The 22,306-nt window shown below is 37.2% G+C and overlaps 1 protein-coding gene across 2 annotated transcripts in view; it reads left to right on the top strand.

Annotated features, from left to right (window-relative positions):
• Window positions 1-21,855, top strand: part of LOC149217728 (uncharacterized) — a 376,727-nt gene extending 354,872 nt beyond the window's left edge. For both annotated transcript variants that reach the window (XM_089393070.1, XM_089393071.1), the window contains exons 23-25: window positions 20,686-21,063; window positions 21,172-21,244; window positions 21,414-21,855. In XM_089393070.1, the coding sequence (XP_089249196.1) occupies window positions 20,686-21,063; window positions 21,172-21,244; window positions 21,414-21,512 (550 nt within the window). In that variant the 3' untranslated portion in view covers window positions 21,513-21,855. The remainder of the gene's footprint in view (window positions 1-20,685; window positions 21,064-21,171; window positions 21,245-21,413) is intronic.
• The last annotated feature ends 451 nt before the right edge of the window (window positions 21,856-22,306 follow it).

The following is a 22,306-nucleotide window of genomic DNA, read 5'->3' on the forward strand; positions in this document are numbered from 1 at the left end:
TTATGACTAGAGAAGAAAAAAATCAACATAATGTAAATAGTTCAAAAAAGTCTTCTTATAATGCTTTCTCCCCCTTCAGAATGAAGTTGAATGTTCTATTTGCAATAACTTTGGTCATGAAGAAATTGAATGCAGAAGCAAGATAAATTCATCTTATCAACATGAGCAAAAGTCAAAACCTCCCAAGGTATGGAAAAAGAAAATTACTTCCTCTGAAAAATGTGGTCTAGCATTGTATGCAAGAGATCAAGAGAATCTATGGTACATTGACAACGGTTGTTCAAAGCATATGACAAGTGACAGAGATAAGTTTATTTCCTTTAATGAAATTAAGAAAGAAAAGAATGTGACTTTTGGTAATAATTCACCTACTACTATTAAAGGAAAAGGATCTGTGGTATTAAAAGAAAGGGTCAAAGCTGAGAATGTATTATTTGTTGATGGGTTAAAACATAACTTGTTAGTTGTCAGCCAAATGTGCAATCAGGGGCACGAAGTTCTTTTAAACTTTAAATTCAAAGAATTGCTTGGTAAGAATTTTGGATATAGGTAAGACTATAATCAAGGGAACCAGAACTCCAGGCAATGTCTATATCCTAGAAGGTGGCAAAGAGCACTGCTTTTTGAGCAAATTTGAAGAAAGTTGGCTCTGGCATAAAAGATTGGGACACCTCAACTTTTCTCAACTATACAAATGAAGCAAGAAGGGAGCAGTTCGTGACTTGCCAGACATCTCTCCCCCTGAAAATAGTATTTGCAAATCATGCCAATTTGGTAAGAAATCTAGGGTTCAGTTCAAAGCTAAAGAATGCACTTTAGGTAAAGTTTAAACCCATTGAACTTGTTCATACTGATTTATGTGGACCTATGAGAAGTCTCCTCATGGTCAACAATTATTCATGTTATTAATTGACGACTTTACAAGAATGTGTTGGGTCGATTTACTAAAGGATAAAGATGAGGCATTTGAAAAGTTTAAAATATTCAAGGCTATGGTGAAAAGTGAATTGGAATTAAAAATCAAATGCCTCACATGAATTTTTCAATTTCTATGAGCAACATGGCATCAAAAGACAATTCTCCATAACTAAAATTCCTGAACAAAATGGAGTGGTAGAAAGAATAAACAAAACAGTTCAACAAATGGCTCGTGCCATGATTGATGAGTCAGGAACACCTCACACCTTCTGGGGAGAAGCAGTACATATAGTCATCGATATACTCAACAAGGCCCATGTTCGAGTAAACAATGACAAAACTCAGTATGAACTCTAGTATGGCAAACCTACAACTGTCAAACACTTTAGAATGTTTGGAAGCAAATGTTTTATAAAGAAAAACGACGATAATCTTGGAAAATTTGAATCTAGAGATGATGAAGGAATACTTCTTGGATATTCTTCCAGAAGTAAAGGATATAAATGTTATGATAAGAGACTCCAAAAGATTGATGAAAATATAGATGTTGTGATTAATGAAGCATCTGCTAGTACTAAAAGAAAGTACAATTAGATGATGAACAACTCCCTACTAAGATCAAAGAAATTGTAGGAGGAGAAGAAAGAGAAGCATCAGAACCAAGGAAATGAAAATGTAAGTGTGCAAGAAAAGAGTCCATCAAGGTATGCTCAGAAAAATCATCCTGAATCTCAAATTCTAGGTCATAAAGAAGTTGTAATACAAACCAGAAGAACATTTATTTGATCATCTAGTCACTTAGCTTTACTATCCACAATTGAACCTCAAATTTGAATCAAGCAAGTAAAGATGAATGTTGGGTTAAGGCAATGAATGAAGAACTTGATCAAATAGAAAAGAATCATATATGGGAGTTTGTACCAAACCTCATAATAAAGATGTAATTGGGACAAAATGGGTATTTAAAGACAAATTGAATGAAAATGGATAAGTAATATGGAACAAAGCAAGACTTGTATGCAAAGACTATGCTCAACAAGAAGGAATAAATTTTGAAGAAATATTTGCTGATGTAGCTAGACTTGAATCCATAAGAATGTCTTTTGCATTTTCCAGCTTTTGTAACTTCAAGGTATATCAAATGGATGTTAAATCTGCATTTTTAAATAAGGACAGAAGAAGTTTATATTGAACAACTTGAAGGATTCATACTTGGCAATGATAAAAATCTTGTTTGCAAACTTAAGAAGGCATTATATGGGTTAAAACAAGCTCCTCATGCATGGTATTATCGTCTTGACAAGTATCTTCAACAACAGGGATTCAAAAAAGGATTTGCAGATAGCTATCTATATATCAAATATGACAAAGGCAAACTTTTGGTAGTAGTGATTTATGTTAATGACATCATATTTGGAAGCAATGTTGAATCTATGAGTCAAGGATTTGCTTTAGCCATGCAACAAGAATTTGAAATGTCTTTACTTGGTGAGCTAACATACTTTCTTGGTCTTCAGGTTCATCAAACTAAGGATGGTATCTTTCTTTCTCAAACCAAGTATCTCAAGCAGATTATGAAGAAATATGGACTAGAAGACTGCAAACCTGTATGCACACCAATGGTAACAAGATGCAATCTCAGCCAAAATGATGACTCTCCTACAATTAATCAACCCGAATACAGATCTATGATTGGTAGCTTGATTTATCTTACAGGTACAAGACCAAACATTATGCATGCAGTTGGCATAGTGGGACAATTCCAAGCAAATCCTAAGTAACACATCCCAAAGCAGTCAAGAGGAAATTCAAGTATGTGTAGGGAGCTCACGATCTTGGACTATGGTATCCCAAAAACATGGATTTTTTACTTCATGCTTACACAGATGTAGACTGGGCAAGTAATGTTGATGATTGCAAAAGTACTAGTGGAGGAGCATTTTATTTGGGACCTCGCTTAGTTTCTTGGTTCAGTAAGAAACATAGTTCTATTACTTTATCAACTACTGAAGCAAAATATGTTGTTGTTGCTGCTTGTTGTACTCAACTTCTATGGATGATCCAAACATTACAAGACATTCAAGTCACTTGTTCTCAACCTGTACCTATTCTTTGTGACAACACTAGTGCCATAAGTATCTCTAAAAATCTTGTCATGCACTCAAAAACTAAGCACATTCCAATCAAATATCATTTTCTTAGAGAGCAAGTTCTTGAACAAAAAGTCAAGTTGGAATATATTCCTTCAAAGGAACAAGTTGTTGCTTTATTCACCAAGCCTCTTCCACGCGATTCCTTTGAGTATCTCAAACGGAAGTTAGGAATGATTCTTGCCTCTTCACTTTGCTAATTCCTCTGACATTTCAAGAACAAACATGACATGTTCAGGGGGAGTTGCGGCTATGAAAAATCAATACTTTACATTCTGTACGTGGTTCTTATGAATTTCGGTCTTGTATGCACGTGGTTTTTGACTTAGATAGCCACATATGGTTTCCTGTGGTGATCAATGAGTACTACAAATTGAGGGGGAGCTTCTCATATGCTTCCATCACTTCATTATTGGCATTATGGTTCTGACATCGATTTGCTACAGAATGCTGAAGATGTTCATATGCTACTTAGAAACATATGAAAGAATATTGGTTCATGATGAGTGATGCATTGTTGCAAAGTTTTATTATTACTGCTGATTTGTCTCTTTGTTGTTGGTGAGAAGGATATGATGCTATGAAGCTGGATTCGTCCCCCAGGCCCTATGTCTCTGAAAATCAGACATGATTCGGGCGGATTCGTGTCTGAAAATCGAGACACATTGTGTCGATCGGGACACTTCAAATCTGGAATGTGTCCCGATCAAGACTCTTAGAATCCGGAACGTGTCCTGATTTTGGGACATGAATCCGGAAATCAAGAACCTGTGCAAAATTATAAAGGTGTATTTCCGCATTCTATTTGCACATTCACTTGTTTAGTTTGTTGTGGGTGTTTGGGATCAAGGAACAAAGGGTGTGGGAGCATTTTCAAAGAGATTCAAACAACAAGTGCTAGAGCCTATCAGATTTGATGATGGTGATACTATAGAGGGGTCATCCTCCACACCAACAGAGGCAGAGATGAATTTGGATACAAAGGAGGAGGATGCAACAAAGAAGAGCAATGGTGAGTGGTGACCATGATGATGAGGACAATGATGCTGATTTTGATGATGACTATGAGGATTGATGATTCATGAATCATGAGCTACCCACTGCCTTGAGGCTTGTATACTTGTAGACTTGTAGTTGTAGTTGTTTTGTATTTGCTATTTCTATTTGCCATTGGCATTGCACTAGCTATGTAAACAGTAACACATTTTAATTTTGATGACTTAATGAGAAAAATACAATATCTTTATCTTACTAACTTGTCTTTATCCTATTGGATCATTGATGAATTGGATATGTATTATAAATTTATAATTTATCATTTATCATTTATGTCACAATTGTATTTGTAATTTTGTATGCATAATGTTACTTTGTAAAACTTACATCTAGATGAAGATCTATATTTGAATCAATGAATTTGTATCATGAATGAGAATGTGTAAGAAATATTTAATTTTTAATATATATATATATATATATATATATATATATATATATATACGCACAGGTTCAGTGGGAGCATCTTCTATGCTTCTAATGGTTCATTGTTGGCATTATGGTTTCGTGTACACTCCTTATTGCAGATGTTGTCTATGATGAGTTCAGGTTATTGCTAATGTCATCAGTCCTATTTCTTTGCTCACTATAGCAAAATATATGTGATGTTGTCTCTATGTCATGGGATATTAATGATGCTTGAATTGCATGTGATGAAGTTATGGATGGTGCCTTATTATTGTTGTTGTTGTCATTGTTGAAATCCTTGTTTATGGTTATGGATTTCATGTATGTCTCTTGATGTAAAGGTCATGAAAAGACCATGCTGTAATCATTGTAAAATTCAGTCATGTATGGACTATTGGGATAAAGTCATGCTATGTATGTAATCCCATTATTTTGGGTGTTTGATGTAAAATTTGGGTCAAATATGTAACCCCATTATGTTGGGTGACTGATCATAAGAGCCATTTAGTAGAGGTCATAAAGTTTTGTACTTTTGTTGCATATTTTTAGAACGTCTAGCATATGCTTAGGGGAAGCATGTTTAGTATGCAGATTTTATGATTCATATTAGTAGATCAGACTTACAGTGATGAGCTCTATACCAGAAAATACTTCATTCAGCCTAGTTCAGCCCTTTGCCCTTGATGACAAAGGGGGATAGATGACAAAGAGGGAGAGAAGTCTTGGTGTTTGCAGGTGGTTTCCCAACACCAAAGTGGTTGTCATCAAGTCCAAAGGGGGAGATTGTTGAGATTGTGGCTAATTTGTTGTCCTTGATGACAACCCATTTTCCAAAGATGTCCTTGACGTCAACTTAGTTATAATATGATGTTTATGGAATTATTGCAGATGACATGTTTTATGGTACAAATATTACAGAGGATGTGAAAGGAAATTGGCAATTTTGTAACATAATGCATGAAAAATGTAAAGTTTGAGAAGTATATGCGTTCCTGTGAAGAAAAGTCGCATACATACGCAGATTTTGTGAACAAAAGTCGTGTACATAGTCCGAACCATGGAAAATTGGATACCAGGGGTAATTACCATGGTAGTTGCCCATAGTATTGTGACGACAACGTCTATTTGATCTTGTCAAGCAAATACCATCAACTTTACCAAAGGATTGCTTGTGGTGTTGGCAAAGGCAAAAGCTATATATGGAGATGGAGATCAAGGAGTTAAGTGTGAAATGAAATAGATTATTCATGTGTGATCTTATCTGAAACAGGTGTGCTCCAGGGAGCAAGGAGAAGACTCAGATTTGATAGATCTGAAAGTGTATTGAAGACTAAGGGATATACTTGCTTAATCTGTTTATGTTTGTTAGATATGTATGGTGATGGTATGATCTGAATATGTGACTTTAACAATATGTACGTTGAGATTTCGATTTGAAAGAGGTTGTGATTTGCAGCGAATATTCAATTCAATAGTTTGAGATCTATACATAAGTTTTTCTTCAGTATTGTCGTGTACATATGCGAATTTGGTTCAATATTGTCGCATATAAATTCTATGATAATTTATTCAATATGTTGAAATCTATACACGGGTGTTATACATGATGATCACATACATACGCAAATCTGTTTTATGAAAGTTGCATATATGATCTAGGGTTTGCAATTGTTGCTTGGTGATGACATTTGATGAAGTCTGTTTTATTTGTTGTTGTTCATTAATGATGTCTTGATCATAATAGTTGATATCTCACTGTGTTCATTAATGATTGGTGACTTGGCTTGGTATGGCAGGACAATATTAATAGTGTTGATTATTTATACTGGTTTGATTTGGTTCAATGATTGATCTTCTTTAGTGATTCGATTACAATATTCAATGATTCTGTGCTTAGAGATTTAGTGTTTTGTGAGTTGAAACCTATACACAGTTTTTATTCACAAGAAGCGCATATATACGCAGATCCTTCTTATGATGGTGGCGTGTATATTCAAAGTTGAATTTGATCAAGGATTGCAGTGTTGCTTGGCTTTGAAAGTTGATTAACTCTGTTTTATTTTCCTACTATTCGTCAAGGATGTTTGGTATCTGTCAGTGTGCTTATTAGTTTGGTTAATCAATGGTTGGTTGAGATTCAGTTCAGTGATTGGTTTTCTTCAATATTCAGTGGCTTGATGTTTCAGTAATTTAGATGGGTTACAATGCTTCAGTGATTTAGATTTTGTGATTCAGTATTTCATATTGGTACATTGGTTTGGGCTTATTGTTGATGTGGGTGTAGTTTGAAAAATTGATGAAAGATGCCCTACATGTTTTGATGATTGTTTGAGACAGGTGGATCCAATGTGAAAGATTGTGAAACGTGGTCCACGAAGTATTGAGGGTTGCAACCTTCATTGAAGTGGTAGGGTCTCCCTTCCAGTAAGAGTCTGTAAATGAGATCAGGGGGTTGTAGCTCCCTTCCAGTGGGTGCTGGAGAAAGAGTGGAGGTTGTAGCCTCTTGTAGTTAGGAGCCTGCATGATGGTAAGAGTCTGCGCCAATACAAGATGTAATGAAGATTTTCTTTATAATAAAAGAAGACAGAGACGACAACAACCATGGTTTTCTCCCTCATTGGGTTTCCACCTAAAATCCTAGTGTCCATATGTGATTGTTGTGTTTATCATGTGTTATGGTTTATCTTCCTTTTACTGCTTAATGAAATAATGATGCACTGGTTAAAGTTAAAAATGAAAAATTAGTTATTTGGATATACGCGGGTTGCATTCGCTAAAGTCGCATACACACGCGGGTTGTCTGAATAACAATAACGTGCATTTTTGGGGACAATGACTACTAATATCTATAAAATATGGAAGTATGTGATTTTCAATAACTCCTTGGGCCTGTGTGGATGTTGCTTGTTGATTTGCATGTTTCACATTCACTACTATGCAGATTTTGCCTCTTGCAGTATCTTCAACCCTAGTTTTCAACACCTATATCAACTAGGTAATAGTTGTACGAGCGACATTTTAAAGGAATGGTACCTCAATTCAGGGATTCTTAGTAAGAGCCAATAGAGGAATGCATTAAGAATCGAACCTGGGTTGGTTGTGGTAAGCTTCCATTGGTCTACTACCAGACCACAACCGTGTTCTGTCCTACCTTACCACAATAATAGAACATAAATTTTTGCAACTAGTCTTACATGTAGTATCCTTGCCTCTACTGCCATTTCTTTTTTATCTTGTCGTTTTTCTTTGACTTTGAACTTCTGCCACTGCTCTCACTACCATTGGCTTGATCATCTAACAAATGTGACCCAGGTAGACTTGGAAGTAATGTCAAGTGCCTCAACCGAATGTTCAACAGATTGGTGCATATTTTTCAGATTTTAGGGTAATAACTACCTCATTGTCTTCATCCACCTTTCTACCTATTGTAAGCAATTGATCACGAATACCCCACTTAAGTAAACTATTTATAATCAAATCCCCTTTCCCCAACTTAGTCGAAGAAAGTAAGTAATTTCAGGAAAGGAGTCATCCCTTTCTCTGATGTTAGTAAGTTAATTACAATCAAATCTCCTTTCTCCAAACTAATGGAAGAAAGTAAGATTTTTTCAAGAAAGGAGTCATCCATTTATTTTTCAGGAAAGGAGTCATCCATTTATTTGATGTTTCATTCAAACCCATCAAATTTCTCCATAAGACACATGCATTCACTCCATCCTGTAGCTGCAGAAGTATTTCATCACATTATCAGCATTGCTCGCTATTTTTAGCATCATGCATCCCCTATTTCAACTCGTCATTGGGATCTCTTATTACTCCCGTCACCACTTCATTAAGAAATGCCTTATTAATGATGCGTCCACTCATTATTTGTTGAGTAAACTTTGGACATTTGAGAGTGACACTATGTTGATCTGTCATTTTAAAATTTAGCCACCAAACAAATTCCTTTTTATTTTTAACAATACCAGCCTCGAACAACGAAAAGGAAAAGAAAATAAATTTGAAGTCTTATCTTCGGCTATCTTTTAATTACCATTCTCCAATTGTTTGCTTCTTGGCCAAAACTTTTCTATGGTGATGCCCTCTACCTCCAACACTGATTTAAGCAGTCACGTAAAATGTACCGCTGGTCCACCTTTACAAATGTTCCTGATGCAAATAGACTATATTTGACATACCCATCAATGTTATAACTGACAGGGAAAAGTTAATTCATATTTATACCGTTGTTAGATTGCCAATATTATTAATTGCTTGACGTTGTTGCTTCAGTATGTCTTCAACAGATGACTCAACAGTGCTGCTTTTGTGACATTTGTGGTTTGCCAATCAATTCCTCAGACAATCTGCTGCCAATCATGCCACTTGGTCATACCTGAGCTGCCATTTGGAATTCTCATGTAGCCCACCATCAATTAGTTTTACCAGGAATTCTAAGACAAGCATTGTCACGTCTGCCATCTGCATCGAATTCTCGTGCAGTGATTGACCTCATTAACATTGTTTTCTTAGGTTGTAATTTGTTTTGTTGATCAGTTGTCGTTGATACACGTGCCGTCTAACTGCTGACCATTACCTGTCAGAATATGAAATGAAATGATATTTTAACATCCACGAGACTAAAAATAGTCTATGGGACCATTAGTTCCCTGTTTTTCGCCTTTTGCAATTCAATCCTTTCTCATTCAAATTGATGATGAGCTGACCGAACCTTCCAACAATCCCCTCGCTGAAAAGAGACAATGCCAAGAAACTGATTCTAAAATATTCCCATAACTTTCTCTGATGTCTTTGAATGCATCACATTCCAAAATGAAATGCTTTTCCACTTCCACTGCTCCAAACGTGCAAAATGTACACACCCGTTCTTCCCAAGCTCCTTTAGGCCTTTTCCATCGTCCTGTTTCACATCGAAGTTGATGCAAGTTGGTTCTTAATTGAGAAATAAGTGTTGAAGAATCTAGGGCATGCATAGTTAAGATGATTCTTCGTTACATGATAACAATTTGTGAAGTGTTAATGCAATTTTATCTTAGCTTGATGTTTACTTCATTATTAGCATGTGTAAGTTAACTTCATCAAATTGCTCTCAAAACAAAAGAAACAAGAACACAAATATTTGGCTTACTGCTAGGGCCAAAACCTCTCCCTCTTGGAGAGGAAAACCCACGCAAAAATTCTTCTTATAGAGATTCCATTGACGAATACCAAGACCATGACCCTTGACACATTCTGCCACTCCAAGACCAAGACATCAATCCTTCACTTCTCTGAACATCATCTTCACTGCATCCCTGAAGCCAATACTGCTACATTGCTGAGATCCTCAATATTGCTTGATGAGATCTTTCATCCTAAAATCATCATGTAGTCACACAGCTACTGCATCTTCACTTGTTGTTACCGGATCCTTATTGATCTGCATCCTTGGAACAATGAGATCACTGAAATGATCTCATGTTCTATCCATGCTCGAGGTAAGGTTCTGAATACATATATCACAGAGATCTTTCAAAACCCTCATCATAGCTACTCATCGAAGTGCTAGATCTGAGTTTTATTACTAGATACAATCTTGTTGAGATTGTCATACTGTTTCACTATACATATCTATTAGGACTGTGACATTGTCTTAGATCATCACCCTTACGTTGATGCCGAGACAACAAGGAATATTATGATCAAGACTGCAACTTCGATTTTTGAGATTGTAACCAACAACAATGTCAATCACTGCAGATGGTAGACGAGTTAACAAGGGCACAGATCTATAAGCCAGGACTACTGTGCGAGATCCATCATCACTGTGCCTTTGAGATCTTCATTATAGTGCCTTTGTCCGAGAGCTTCATCACTGTGCCTTTGTTTTAGAGCGAGACTGCAGAGAGAGTTCCACCATATATTGCCTGCACTCATACGAGGTCTTCCACCTGCAACCCATCCGTAACCCAAGCCATGCCTTCCTGCACCCATCGACATTTCAGAAGATAATGCGAGTTCTTCCTTGTACCATTTGCGGATAACTTCATTGGGTATTTATAGTGGTTTGCGTCATCTTTTTTGAGCCGACGTGAGCCACGAACTGTTGTGTCTCTTACCCAAGCCGACATGACTTATATTAATCTATTTAATTTATAATTGGAGCCAACATGAAGGTGAATGGATGTGTCTATCCCTTGAGCCAACATGACTTATATTTATTCATTTTAAGTCATTTATTTGGAGCCAAATTGATCATTTCTTTATTGCTTTGCTTGCAGACTTCAGAAGGCTTGTTTTGAGGCATAGATCTTGGTCTTGGAGGGTTGTTACACTTGTTGAAGACTTGTATACATTTACACAAACTCATGAAGAGTTTCTATACACATGACATCACTCTTTGACATATAAAATAAACCCTAAAGACATCAAGAAGAAGTCTTTCACCTAGTGACACTTCTTGCTCATGAAACCCATGTAGCAAGATTACAAAAATAATTTATTTCCTTTCATTACATCAAATACAAAGATCATGTCATTATGAAGACCGAACCCAGTTACACTTTCTTCAACACTCCCTCTTAACTAGGGAGGTATTCATAATGGTACTTGGTCATTCTCCATCTGAAGAATTTCTCATAAGAATCGGATTTGCAATCCATCTGTTATAGCATCGTTTCAACCAACATTGTTTCCATTTAGCAAGACCTTGACTAACAACTCTATCTCTCACCTAGATCAGAGCACACAACGTTGGCGAGACCAATGATTGATAGACACGTATCATCATTGTCTCTCTTAGGGTCATACCCACCTGGGTGTTCTCCGAGTATGCCCTACTAGGACTATTCTCATCTTGGGTTCCCAACCCTCAAGAATATCGGTCCTCTTGCCCACTCTTGTCTTGGATGCCCTACCACATCCTCAAAGAGTGTCGGATGCCAGATGATTACACAATCCTCCATTCTTTCTTCCAAACTGAAGACAAGAATGTCGTGTCTGACTCTCCCTCTTAATTAAGGACGAGTTCCAAGTTTCTCTTTACCTAGAAACTTGCTCGAGTTCCTTTGTTCATAGGAACTTCCCAGAGCTCCCTCTTACTCAGGGACTCTATCATCAATGCTTTATAGGGTGTTCTAATTGACTGACGATTCAAAACTTCGATGTCATCAATTCCTTCATATGTAGGGCTCAGCCATCCATCACTTTCCTTCGTCATGTCATTCCTTCGTTCCCGGAAAGTATCCTCCTTGGTTTTACATCTGGGGCTTCCTTCATAAGCTCATCTGTCTTCACTTTTCTTCAACAATGATTGCTCTAGATCACAAGGTACATAGTTGTGACATCCTTCACAACTCTCCTTTCCTTGATCCTACAGACATATCCAGACTTTTCCAAGAGGTCAAACACCAAAAACAAATCACATATTACCTTTGGTGATGGCCTTCTTCCAGTGACATCTTCTTGTAGGCATCAATCATCCTACATTCCTGTTGACACATCTCCCTATGATATCTGTTTTCAAGGGTCCTCATCTTTTCAGACTTCCATCAAAGTCTTCACATAATTCTGGGTCGTTTCTTGGTCAAGTCTTCTTGATCCTCTGGATGTTGACTGCCTTCGTCATGGTTGCATACTTCACAATCTTTTCCATCCTCATATCTTTCATTCCCAGGAGCTCTCAAAGTTCTTCAATGGTCATCAACTACCTCATACTACATTATGAGGACATATTATGTTGATTTCATCTGGTTTGACTTATGCCTTTCTGCATCCTTTCAGAGGAGGAGATCTATACCCTTTTGATCATGCTTGATCCATTTTAACTGCAACCACATATCATGACATTACAATATCAAATGCAAATACAAATACAATCATACATACCTCATTTTTCCTTAAGGCATTTTCCTGTAGCTTCCTTGAATGGAAAGATCTTCAATCCCTTGGTCTGCTTCATTCTTCAAGTCATTGAACCACCATCTCATGAGTTCCAAGAGTTGGAATTTCTGACGAGACATTTGTTGCCTTTCTGGACTAGGAGATCCTCTACTGAGATCTCTATCAGAGATCCATCAGGATCTAGTATATCCCCATCTGGCAAATGTTTTCGTTGTCTTGAATGACTTCTTCCTTTCTTTCAATGTACAACAAGATTCCCAAGAGCTATGTTCTTCATGATTCCATACAAGCTCTTGCTTCCATGATGCCATGATGCATCTTCTTACTATGTTCATATCTGCAGGGATTCCTGATAGGATCCTTTTGAGAGGGACACCATCGTATTATTACTCCCTCTTTCTTTGATCCTTTCTTCAGCTTCCTCCATCCTTCAGGTAATCTTTCCATAGTACTTATCTTGTCAACCTTTCCTTTGCACATATTGAGTCCTTCTTCTTTCTCTATTCAGCATAGAGACCACCGACTGTTGATCGAGGTAAACCTTGTTGTTCATGGACATTTGTTACCTTGCTTATCAATATCAATATCAAATAATGATTATTTTCTCATCATTTTTGCCAGATCTCGTAACTGAGATCTCATGAAGATATTTCTTCATTCTTCTTTTACTGCATTTCCGATAGTATATCTTTTAGCATTTCATGTATCCTTCTTATGTCTCCTTTCTTACTTCATAGGACCTTAAGAGTTCTCATAAATTCAAAGGAGATCTTGATGTACTGACTTCTCTAAGGATTATGACAATCCTTCTCATTCCATGCAAGAACCTTTGATGACCCATACAACATACAGATCTTCTTGCAAAGAAGTCATTTAAAAAATAATTAATGAAAAATACTTACTTGAGATGTGAAAATAAAATCTTCACCTTGAGCATGTTGGTAGTCGATGGAGTAGGTGTGTTGATGCTTCCTTCGGTTGAGATCTTTGATAGGAAAACTGCCTTCCTTCCCTTCGAGCCATCTTCATTGATATATCAACAGACTACTGATATAATTTGGTAGAATGCAACATCGACTTGTGATTGCAAGTGTATTGCCATTGACATCCAAAAACCCTTGTTGTTGTAGATTGTAAATTGCTTTCTAGGGTTTCAAGATGATGTAGGCTCCAATTTTAGATCCTCCGGGCTGCCTTGATATTGTGGCATTTAGATGATGATTACTTGAGACAAAGTCTCTTGCTGATATAGTTAGTAACACTTGTTAGGTTGATCCTTTGATCCAGGGTTTAGATCTTGATGTTCTTGCTTTGATCCTCTGCGTAAAACTTGATCCCTGTATGTCTCTTTTCTGCCCTTCCTTGAGTATAAAACCAATCCCTTTGATACCATGTTCAAGAATCTAGGGCATGCATAGTTAAGTTGATTCTTCGTTACATGATAACAATTTGTGAAGTGTTGGTGCAATTTTATCTTAGCTTGATGTTTACTTCATTATTAACATGTGTAAGTTAACTTCATCAAACTACTGTCAAAACAAAAGAGACAAGAACACACATATTTGGCTTACCGCCAGGGCCAAAACCTCTCCCTCTTGGAGAGGAAAACCCACGCAAAAATTCTTCTTATAGAGATTCCATTGACGAATACCAAGACCATGACCCTTGACACACTTTGCCACTCCAAGACCAAGACATCAATCCTTCAGTTCTCTGAACATCATCTTCACTGCATCCTTGAAGCCAATATTGCTACATTGCTGAGATCCTCAATATTGCTTGATGAGATCTTTCATCCTAAAATCATCATGCAGTCACACAGCTACAACGTCATCACTTGTTGTTACCATATCCTTATTGATCTGCATCCTTGGAACAATGAGACTGAAATGATCTCATGTTCTGTCCATGCTCGAGGTAAGGTTCTAAATAGATATATCACAAAGATCTTTCGAAACCCTCATCATAGCTACTCATCGAAGTGCTAGATCTGAGTTTTATTACTACATACAATCTTGCCGAGATTGTCATACTGTTTCACTATACATATCTATTAGGACTGTGATAGTGTCTTAGATCATCACCCTTACGTTGATGCCAAGACAACAATGAATATTATGATCAAGACTGCAACTTCGATTCCTGAGATTGTAACCAAGAACAACACCAATAACTGCGAATGGTAGACGAGTTAACAAGGGCACAAATCTATAACCCAGGACTACTAGACAAGATCCATCATCACTGTGGCTTTGAGATCTTCATTACTGTGCCTTTGTCCGAGAGCTTCACCACTGTGCCTTCGTTTTAGAGCGAGACTGCAGAGAGAGTTCCACCATATCCTACCTGCACTCATACGAGTTCTTCTACCTGCAACCCATCTGTAACCCAAGCCATGCCTTCCTGCACCCATCGATATTTCAGAGGATAATGCGAGTTCTTCCTTGTACCATTTGCGGATTACTTCATTGAGTATTTATCAGTGTTCCACGGGGACTTGCCCCCACCCCTAGGGGTCTAGTTTCCTAGCTCCCCCGCGCTTCGGGGACTTGGGGACGAGAAGGGGTTGTTTCCCCACGCTCCAAAAAACAGGGTACGCAGGGGGACGTGCCAGGGTGACATTTCCTTGTGTTGAGGGGTCGTTTCCGAAAAGGGGGTTGTGAGGGGTCGTGGGGGGTCATGGGGGGTCGAGGGGGATGTGGGGGGTTGAGTGGGGATGTGGGGGGTTGAGGGGGGATGTGGGGGGTCGAGGGGCCCGATTTTTTTAAATAAGTTTTTGTTTATAATTAAAATTTAACATTAGTTTTAATACTTTAGGGTTTCAATTCATTTTCTTATAAATTTAATTCATTATTCGCCCTGGCCCCTCACTCCATTCGCAAGACGCTCCTAGTTCCTCTGCAGCAGAGAGGAATTGGTCCACATATAGCTTCATCCACTCTATCAAGAGGAACAAGCTTACCTCTAAAAGAGCAAAGAAGCTAGTTGTTGTGCATAATGCCCTACGTCTTGAGCATAGGGAGACACCTGAGTATTTGAAGGGACTAGCAACACAATGGGATGTTGATCCAGAGGATGATGCACAGGTAGATATGGAGGAGAGACTTGATGAGAGACAGATGGGGTTGGTTGGTGTGCCACTTAGCATGTTTGAGAATGCTAGTGATTCAGATTCAGATGATGATATGGTTGATCCTTATTTATTCATGCAATAGCTAGATGCGGAGACTAGCAGGGCATTACCTTGAGGCTTGAGCAAAATTATGCTCGTTTATCTTTTGATATGTTGATGTTCTTATGTTATTCTGACTCTATAAAATTTTGACTCTTGATGTATCATACTTGACTTTTATAATTTTATGTCAATATTCACTGTTCAGTGCTCAATTTTCATAGTAGGAAGTGGAACATCAATATGGTTTAAACTTTAATCATAATGTATGATGTATGATTATAAATTAGAATTTTAAATTTATATGATATTAGATAATGATATTCATATCAATGATCATGCTTTGTAGCTTTTCAATTCAAACCCAATTGTCATAGTGGGCTCAGTTTATAAATTATATTTCATATTTATAAGCTTTTAAGACCTTGACGTCCCCCCACGTTTCCTAAAAATTGGCAGGGAGCTTTTGCATAGGCCGCTCCCGCGTATCCTCGCTCCCTCGCCCCCTCGTCCCGGAACCTCGGTGGAACATTGGTATTTATAGTGGTTTGTGTCATCTTATTTGAGCTGACGTGAGCCACGAACTATTGTGTCTCTTACCCAAGCCGACATGACTTATATTAATTTATTTAATATTTAATTGGACCCGACATGAAGGTGAATGGATGTGTCTATCCCTTGAGCCGACATGACTTATATTTATTCATTTTAAGTCATTTATTTGGAGCCAACCTAATCATTTCTTTATCGCTTTTCTTGCAGACTTCAAAAGGCTTGTTTTGAGGCATAGATCTTGGTCTTGGAGGGCGTTTACACTTGTTGAAGACTTGTATACGTTTACACAAACTCATGAAGAGTTTCTATACACATGACATGACTCTTTGACATATAAAATAAATCCTAAAGACATCAAGAAAAAGTCTTTCATCTAGTGACACTTTTTGCTCATTAAACCCATGTAGCAAGGTTATAAAAATAATTTATTACCTTTCATTACATCAAATACAAAGATCATGTCATTATGAAGACCGAACCTAGTTACACTTTCTTCAACATTAAGAACCTTTCCCCTCCACCAAATGTTAGCTCCAATATACTCTTTTTGTTGGAGATTACACGTAGAGTTGAATTCCTCAATGTAGTACTTCTTCTTTCTACCCAACTCTTTTCCCCATTCCTGTTTATGAAACTTATAACAAAATTGTTTAGCTCCTTGCTATTTGTGTTGTAGGCATTGAGGTAGATATTCCATTTTTGCATCCATGCGTAGTTTTGTCTCATCCATGCTTTCTTTCTTTCACTCATGCCTTCAATGAAGATAACATTAGGCCATCTACCTACTCCCATTTGCTCAATTCTTGTTAGATATCTTATGAGCCGCACCATAGCAATTGCTTCGATGGGAGTTGCTCCTGTTTCACTCAACATTATCCCATAAGGTACCGAACTTATTATTTTAACTTGCTCATGATCAAGCATTTTTGGATTTTCTCAATATGTTTCCATTTTGAGACGGGGGTGCTGCCAACCCACAATTCACACCCATATAGCATCACTAGAGAAACTACGAGTCCAAAAAGCACTTTAATTGTTTTCCAACCCATAACTCTGCCTCTCTACATCTGTTTTGAAGAGCATATAATGCTTTCCACCCTCCTAAAATTCTCTTCTTGTTGCAGTCCTCCCAATTAAGTTTGTTGTTGAAATCAATCCCAAGGTACTTGAACTCATTTACTTCTTCAAGAATGTTGCCTTCAAAGAAGAACATACAAAGAAGAACATACACTGGGTCTGCTTCCTTTTATTACAGAAAATCATTATTTTGGTCTTGCTAATATTGACTTGCATACCCACTGCTCTACAAAAATGATCAAGGGCATATAAGTGCATCTGCAATCCATGGGCCGATTTAAAAATCAAAACAAGATCATCAACATATAAAAGAAGTTTTATCACAAACTTCCCCAACCGAACACCATCTCCACCATGCAGATTGAGCCACTCTTCCAGTTTATCAATATATGTTAAATTATGGTATGTTCTATGCTTAGAGCAGTTTACTTATTTTTCTTCTTATTAGCCACAGACTAGCAATCACATATACATTAAGTAAAGTGCAGATAGAACATTAAATGATCAACAGAAAACAAGCCAAGACAAGAGACACAAGATGTGGCAGCTAGCTAGGGACAAACCCCAATGCGGGAAACCCTTTGATCAAATCTTCTTTTATCTTCAATAGTTCAGCAGAGAGAAATAGTACAAAATCTAAATTCTGTAATTTTATATCAGTAGCAACAAACCCTAGATCAACAAAGTCAAACTTGGTCAAACTAGTTGAAATTGGCCTCTAAAATACTTGGTCAATTTTTGATCAAATTGTCGTTGAATAGCCTGAAGAAACAACCCTTGAACAGCCCCAAAAGTTCAGTCAATTTGCAGATTTCTAAAGTCAACTTATAGCCCTAAACTAGGGCAGTCCACACCAGTCAAACCAGAGGTCAGATCACCTCGATTTTCGTGCCAAAAATTGTGGTCTGCCTAGGAGAGGCAACCACACCCAATCCGCACTTCAAGAAGGTCAACGCTTGGTCAACGCTGGTCAAAGGGATGACCTGCTGCTCTAGCGTCCTTCTTTCTACGTCTTCCTTGCCCTAGGACATCTTCCTTTCTGCCACACGTGTGTGAAAGAGAGACTCCTTTTATGCGTAGGAGAGAGAGAGAGAAGATGAGTGAATTGAATTGTCCAAATGAGGAGAATGCTCCTTGTATTTATATGCAAACGTTGAGGTTGAATAGACATGACTGTTGGGCTTCTAAGCCTACATAAGTTCGCTGGCCGACCTTGACAATTTGTCCATAATCAAAATAAATTCATATCTCCATAAATACTTATCGGAATTGGATGATCTTTAGATCAATCCTACACCTCTCAATGAGAGGAATCTAGGAAAAGTATCAGAAGCCATAAATAAGGTGATCCACATGGAGTTTGGCCCTAGTTTCCAATTTTAACAATATATAAACCAAAAAGAGTAGGGGATAGAGGGCAACCTTGCTTGACTACAATGTCACTTCTAAAGATTTATGAAATACCCGCTGAGGTTCTGATTTTCACTTTCACCTCTTCATAAAGTCTATGGACAACGACTCTATAATGCAAAGGAATTTCTAGCTCTTCCATTCTAAACCACAACTTATCTCTAGGGACTTTGTTAAATGGCTTTTTGATGTCCACAAAGCAGCAAAATGATTTTTCTTTGCCCCCCCAAACCTTTTCGATAATGTGTTTCAACGTGATAACATGATCCACTGTGGACTGCTTCGGCCTAAAACCAACTTGTCCTTTTGCTCTCTTTTCTTTAACTTCTACCCACTTACTGATTCTATTTTCTACCATGCTACCGAAATGCTTTGCAAACAAAGGATTGATCATAATGGTTCTATAATTGGAAAGATTATTAATGCCTCCACTTTTAAAAATGGGTATTCCTAGGCTAGTTGTCCAGTCTCTTGGGAGTCCTTGCTGAATGATGTTGTTGAATATTTCCATGATGTGCGGTGCAAGAGTGTCCATTCCCCATTTTAGATACTCTGCTTGAAGTTCAACCAAGTCCTTTGCCTTTCTTGTTTTCAACTTCTTAAATTCCAATCTCCACCTCCTGTAATGTGAAGAGCTTTGTAGTTGTGTCGATCTTGGGGTGAGGCTCAACCTTTGATTCTTTCTCATAGAGTTGTCTTGCATATTCAAACCATTGATTGACTATAATATTATTTTTAATTTGCTTCTTCTTTGGTTTATGTTCCTGCTAGAAAAGCTTTGGGTTATTCTTGCCTAGATATATTAACTCTTCTCCCCTTGTTTGCGTAAATTCGTCTTTTTTCCTTTTTAGTATCTGCTTATATAACTTTACATTCATCTTCTCCTTGCCTGTCTTTTTCAAGGTTCTCCTTGCCATTTTGCATTTCTCAAGGAACCAAACATTTACCGGAAAACAATTTGATTCTGATTTCCTATTTTTTGCTCTTTTGCACTTCTCAAGTGCACTTTGAATTATATTTGTTAACTCATGACTGTTGAAGCTTTGGAAACCAGTTTTGTCCTTTTGAATTAATTTCTTTAGCATTGTCTTGAAGATAGTACAATTTTCTTGTGCTAGAAGAATTTTGCCCCTTGATAGTGATTGCCAAGAGCATTGGGTTTTCCTCCTATGCCTCCCTTCTTCTAACCATGATAACTTTATATAAATTGAGTTATGCTCTGAATTTAAGTCCCAAATATGCTCTCCAAATATGTTGACTTCCATTAGTATTGACCTTTGGCAGCATCCCTTTTATGATATCTGACTGTCTCGTTTTGACTTTTTGATCTAATCAATTTGAAGTATGGTAGGCTAAATTTTAATCAAAATGTATCTTTTCCGGCTAAAATTAAGGCATGTTTCCAAGCGATTGGTACCCTACTAAGAAAACGTGATCTTTTAATATATGACTGCCCTGGGGGTATTCTACATATGTGAATCGATCTGGGAGCATGCTCAGCAGTGCTTCCTGCAGACTGTGGTTGAATCGCTTTGCTGGATTTGGGCAAAGGTGGCTGAAAAAAGTGCATTTTGAATAATACATAAAAATGTGATGAGAAGCTTTAGGCAGGCATTGAAGGTGTCTAAACATTCTATGTTTTCAGCCTTTCCTGGTTTGCCATCACTGATACCTGGAGAAAAAATCTTTGCCAATATTGCAATCTTGGAGAAGGATAATATCTATTTTAATGCAGAAATGGAATCAGCACCTTGAATACCTCTACTGCAACAAGATAGTGCAATGTTATCATCTGATATCTGCAATTCCATCAATCCAAAATTATTATTGCCAGATTTCAAACAAAAAAATGGCAATTTCTCATCCAGTTATTGTGAACAGTTAAAAGAGGGTAATTTGTGGCACATTTAGACAATGTCCAACTTTGATGTCCATGCCAGATTGATAATTATTGGATGGTAAATTTGAAGCTGGATGAATTTATTAAAACTGTACTTAAATGATATATTTGGAGGCTAGCTGATATTTCTTCTTTGATTGTTGATAACCTCGCAGGTATTGCTTTTCATTAATTTGTAACAAGATAAGTAATGATAAGCATTGGGTGTCTCTTGCTGAAGATGTTGATCCAAAGTTAAGGCAAGAGATTTTCTGGTCTATAGTTAAGGCCCGATCTATCGCCAAAGCAGCTTCCCATGCTCGACAAGGTTTACAACTGGAAGATGTCTTGAAGAATGCTACTCATTCGGGTCTAAGTCAGGACGGACCATCAGAGCTACAAACCTCGCTGAGTGATTCTGGAAATCCATATCAGCCTGCTTTTCCTTCTAAAATATTGCCACCGGATCTTGAAAATAAGTCTGAAGGAAAAGCCTTATGCTACTTGGAGAGGAACAAAGAAAATATTCCTTCACCACCTAAAACACCTCGAAGGTAGATTACTGTCTTTATATTACCTTTTCTTAGCTCTGTCATTCTTCGTTGAGAACGTTTTCTCAGTCCCTTGACAGTCATTTGTGCTTTTCTGTCATATGCAAACAGAAAATTGCTGCCAGCATCATCGGTGCTTTTGAAAGGATATAATGATGCAACAGTTGAAGATGAGATTCCAAAGGTATATACGAGTGTGCTATTCTGGTTTCATTAATTTGATGGACCTTCTTTTGCTGGGTGCATGCCGGACATGGCATTGACTGTAAATTTAAAGATTGTTGAACTGTCTTTGAGTGTAGAAATCTAATTATAATCGGTGCATTTTTTCCCTTGTTTTCTATTATCTGCAGGTTACTGAGAGGTCTTTGCGGAAAAATTCAAATGTACAGAAAGCAGTAGGCACTCAAGGGAGAATGTCACTTGTTAGAATGTTAGCAAGCAAGCAATGAAGTTAGATTTCAAAAGCAACTGATAAAGTTGGATTTGAAAATACTCACCTACTTCAACTTGTAAAGTGATTAGTTTTGAATCGATTGGTGCTCCAATCGTTTTCATTGTTTGACCATATAATTTGGTAGCAGTCATCATATTCTTCATTGCGATTAACAAGTTAGACAATTTGTATCTTCAAGCCTTGAAATTGGCTATTTTTTTATTGCTCACTTGGAGAACTTAATATGAAGGAATTCAGTTTTCCTCTATTAATTTTCACGTGAGAAACTTTGCAACAGCAAAAGGTTATCAATATTATAAGTTCTTTTACTTTGTGAATGCAGTCTCGCATCTAGAAAATGAAATATGTGAGACATTTAATGAGAATATTATAAGTTCTTTTACTTTTACTTTGTGAATGCAGTCTCGCATCTAGAAAATGAAATATGTGAGACATTTAATGAGATGATGAATTTTGATCTGATGAGAGAAATGGCTAAAATTAAGTGGCTGGCATTACTGGGTACTATTTCAAAAGCTAACCAATAAGGGTAAGTGGAAGCACGTGTATATAATAACAATACTTGAAGGAATAAAAAATAAAGTTACTTTCCTTGCATATTTCTTCAATATTTTGCCCATATTGGTCATCAGAAAAATATATTTAGATTATTGTTACTTATTTGGTTTTTCTTTGTGAGGAGTTTCTTAGCAGGAGGGTCGGGTATTTTTACACCATGAAAAGTAGATTAACATGAAACGTTTCATGAAATAAAGATTTGTAATTTGATGAGAGAAATGGAAAATCAAA

The sequence above is a fragment of the Pinus tabuliformis genome, chromosome 1_1 (genome assembly GCF_031772625.1).
Source record: "Pinus tabuliformis cultivar Carrire ecotype Pingquan chromosome 1_1, CPIR1, whole genome shotgun sequence".
NCBI classification, from domain to species: domain Eukaryota; kingdom Viridiplantae; phylum Streptophyta; class Pinopsida; order Pinales; family Pinaceae; genus Pinus; species Pinus tabuliformis.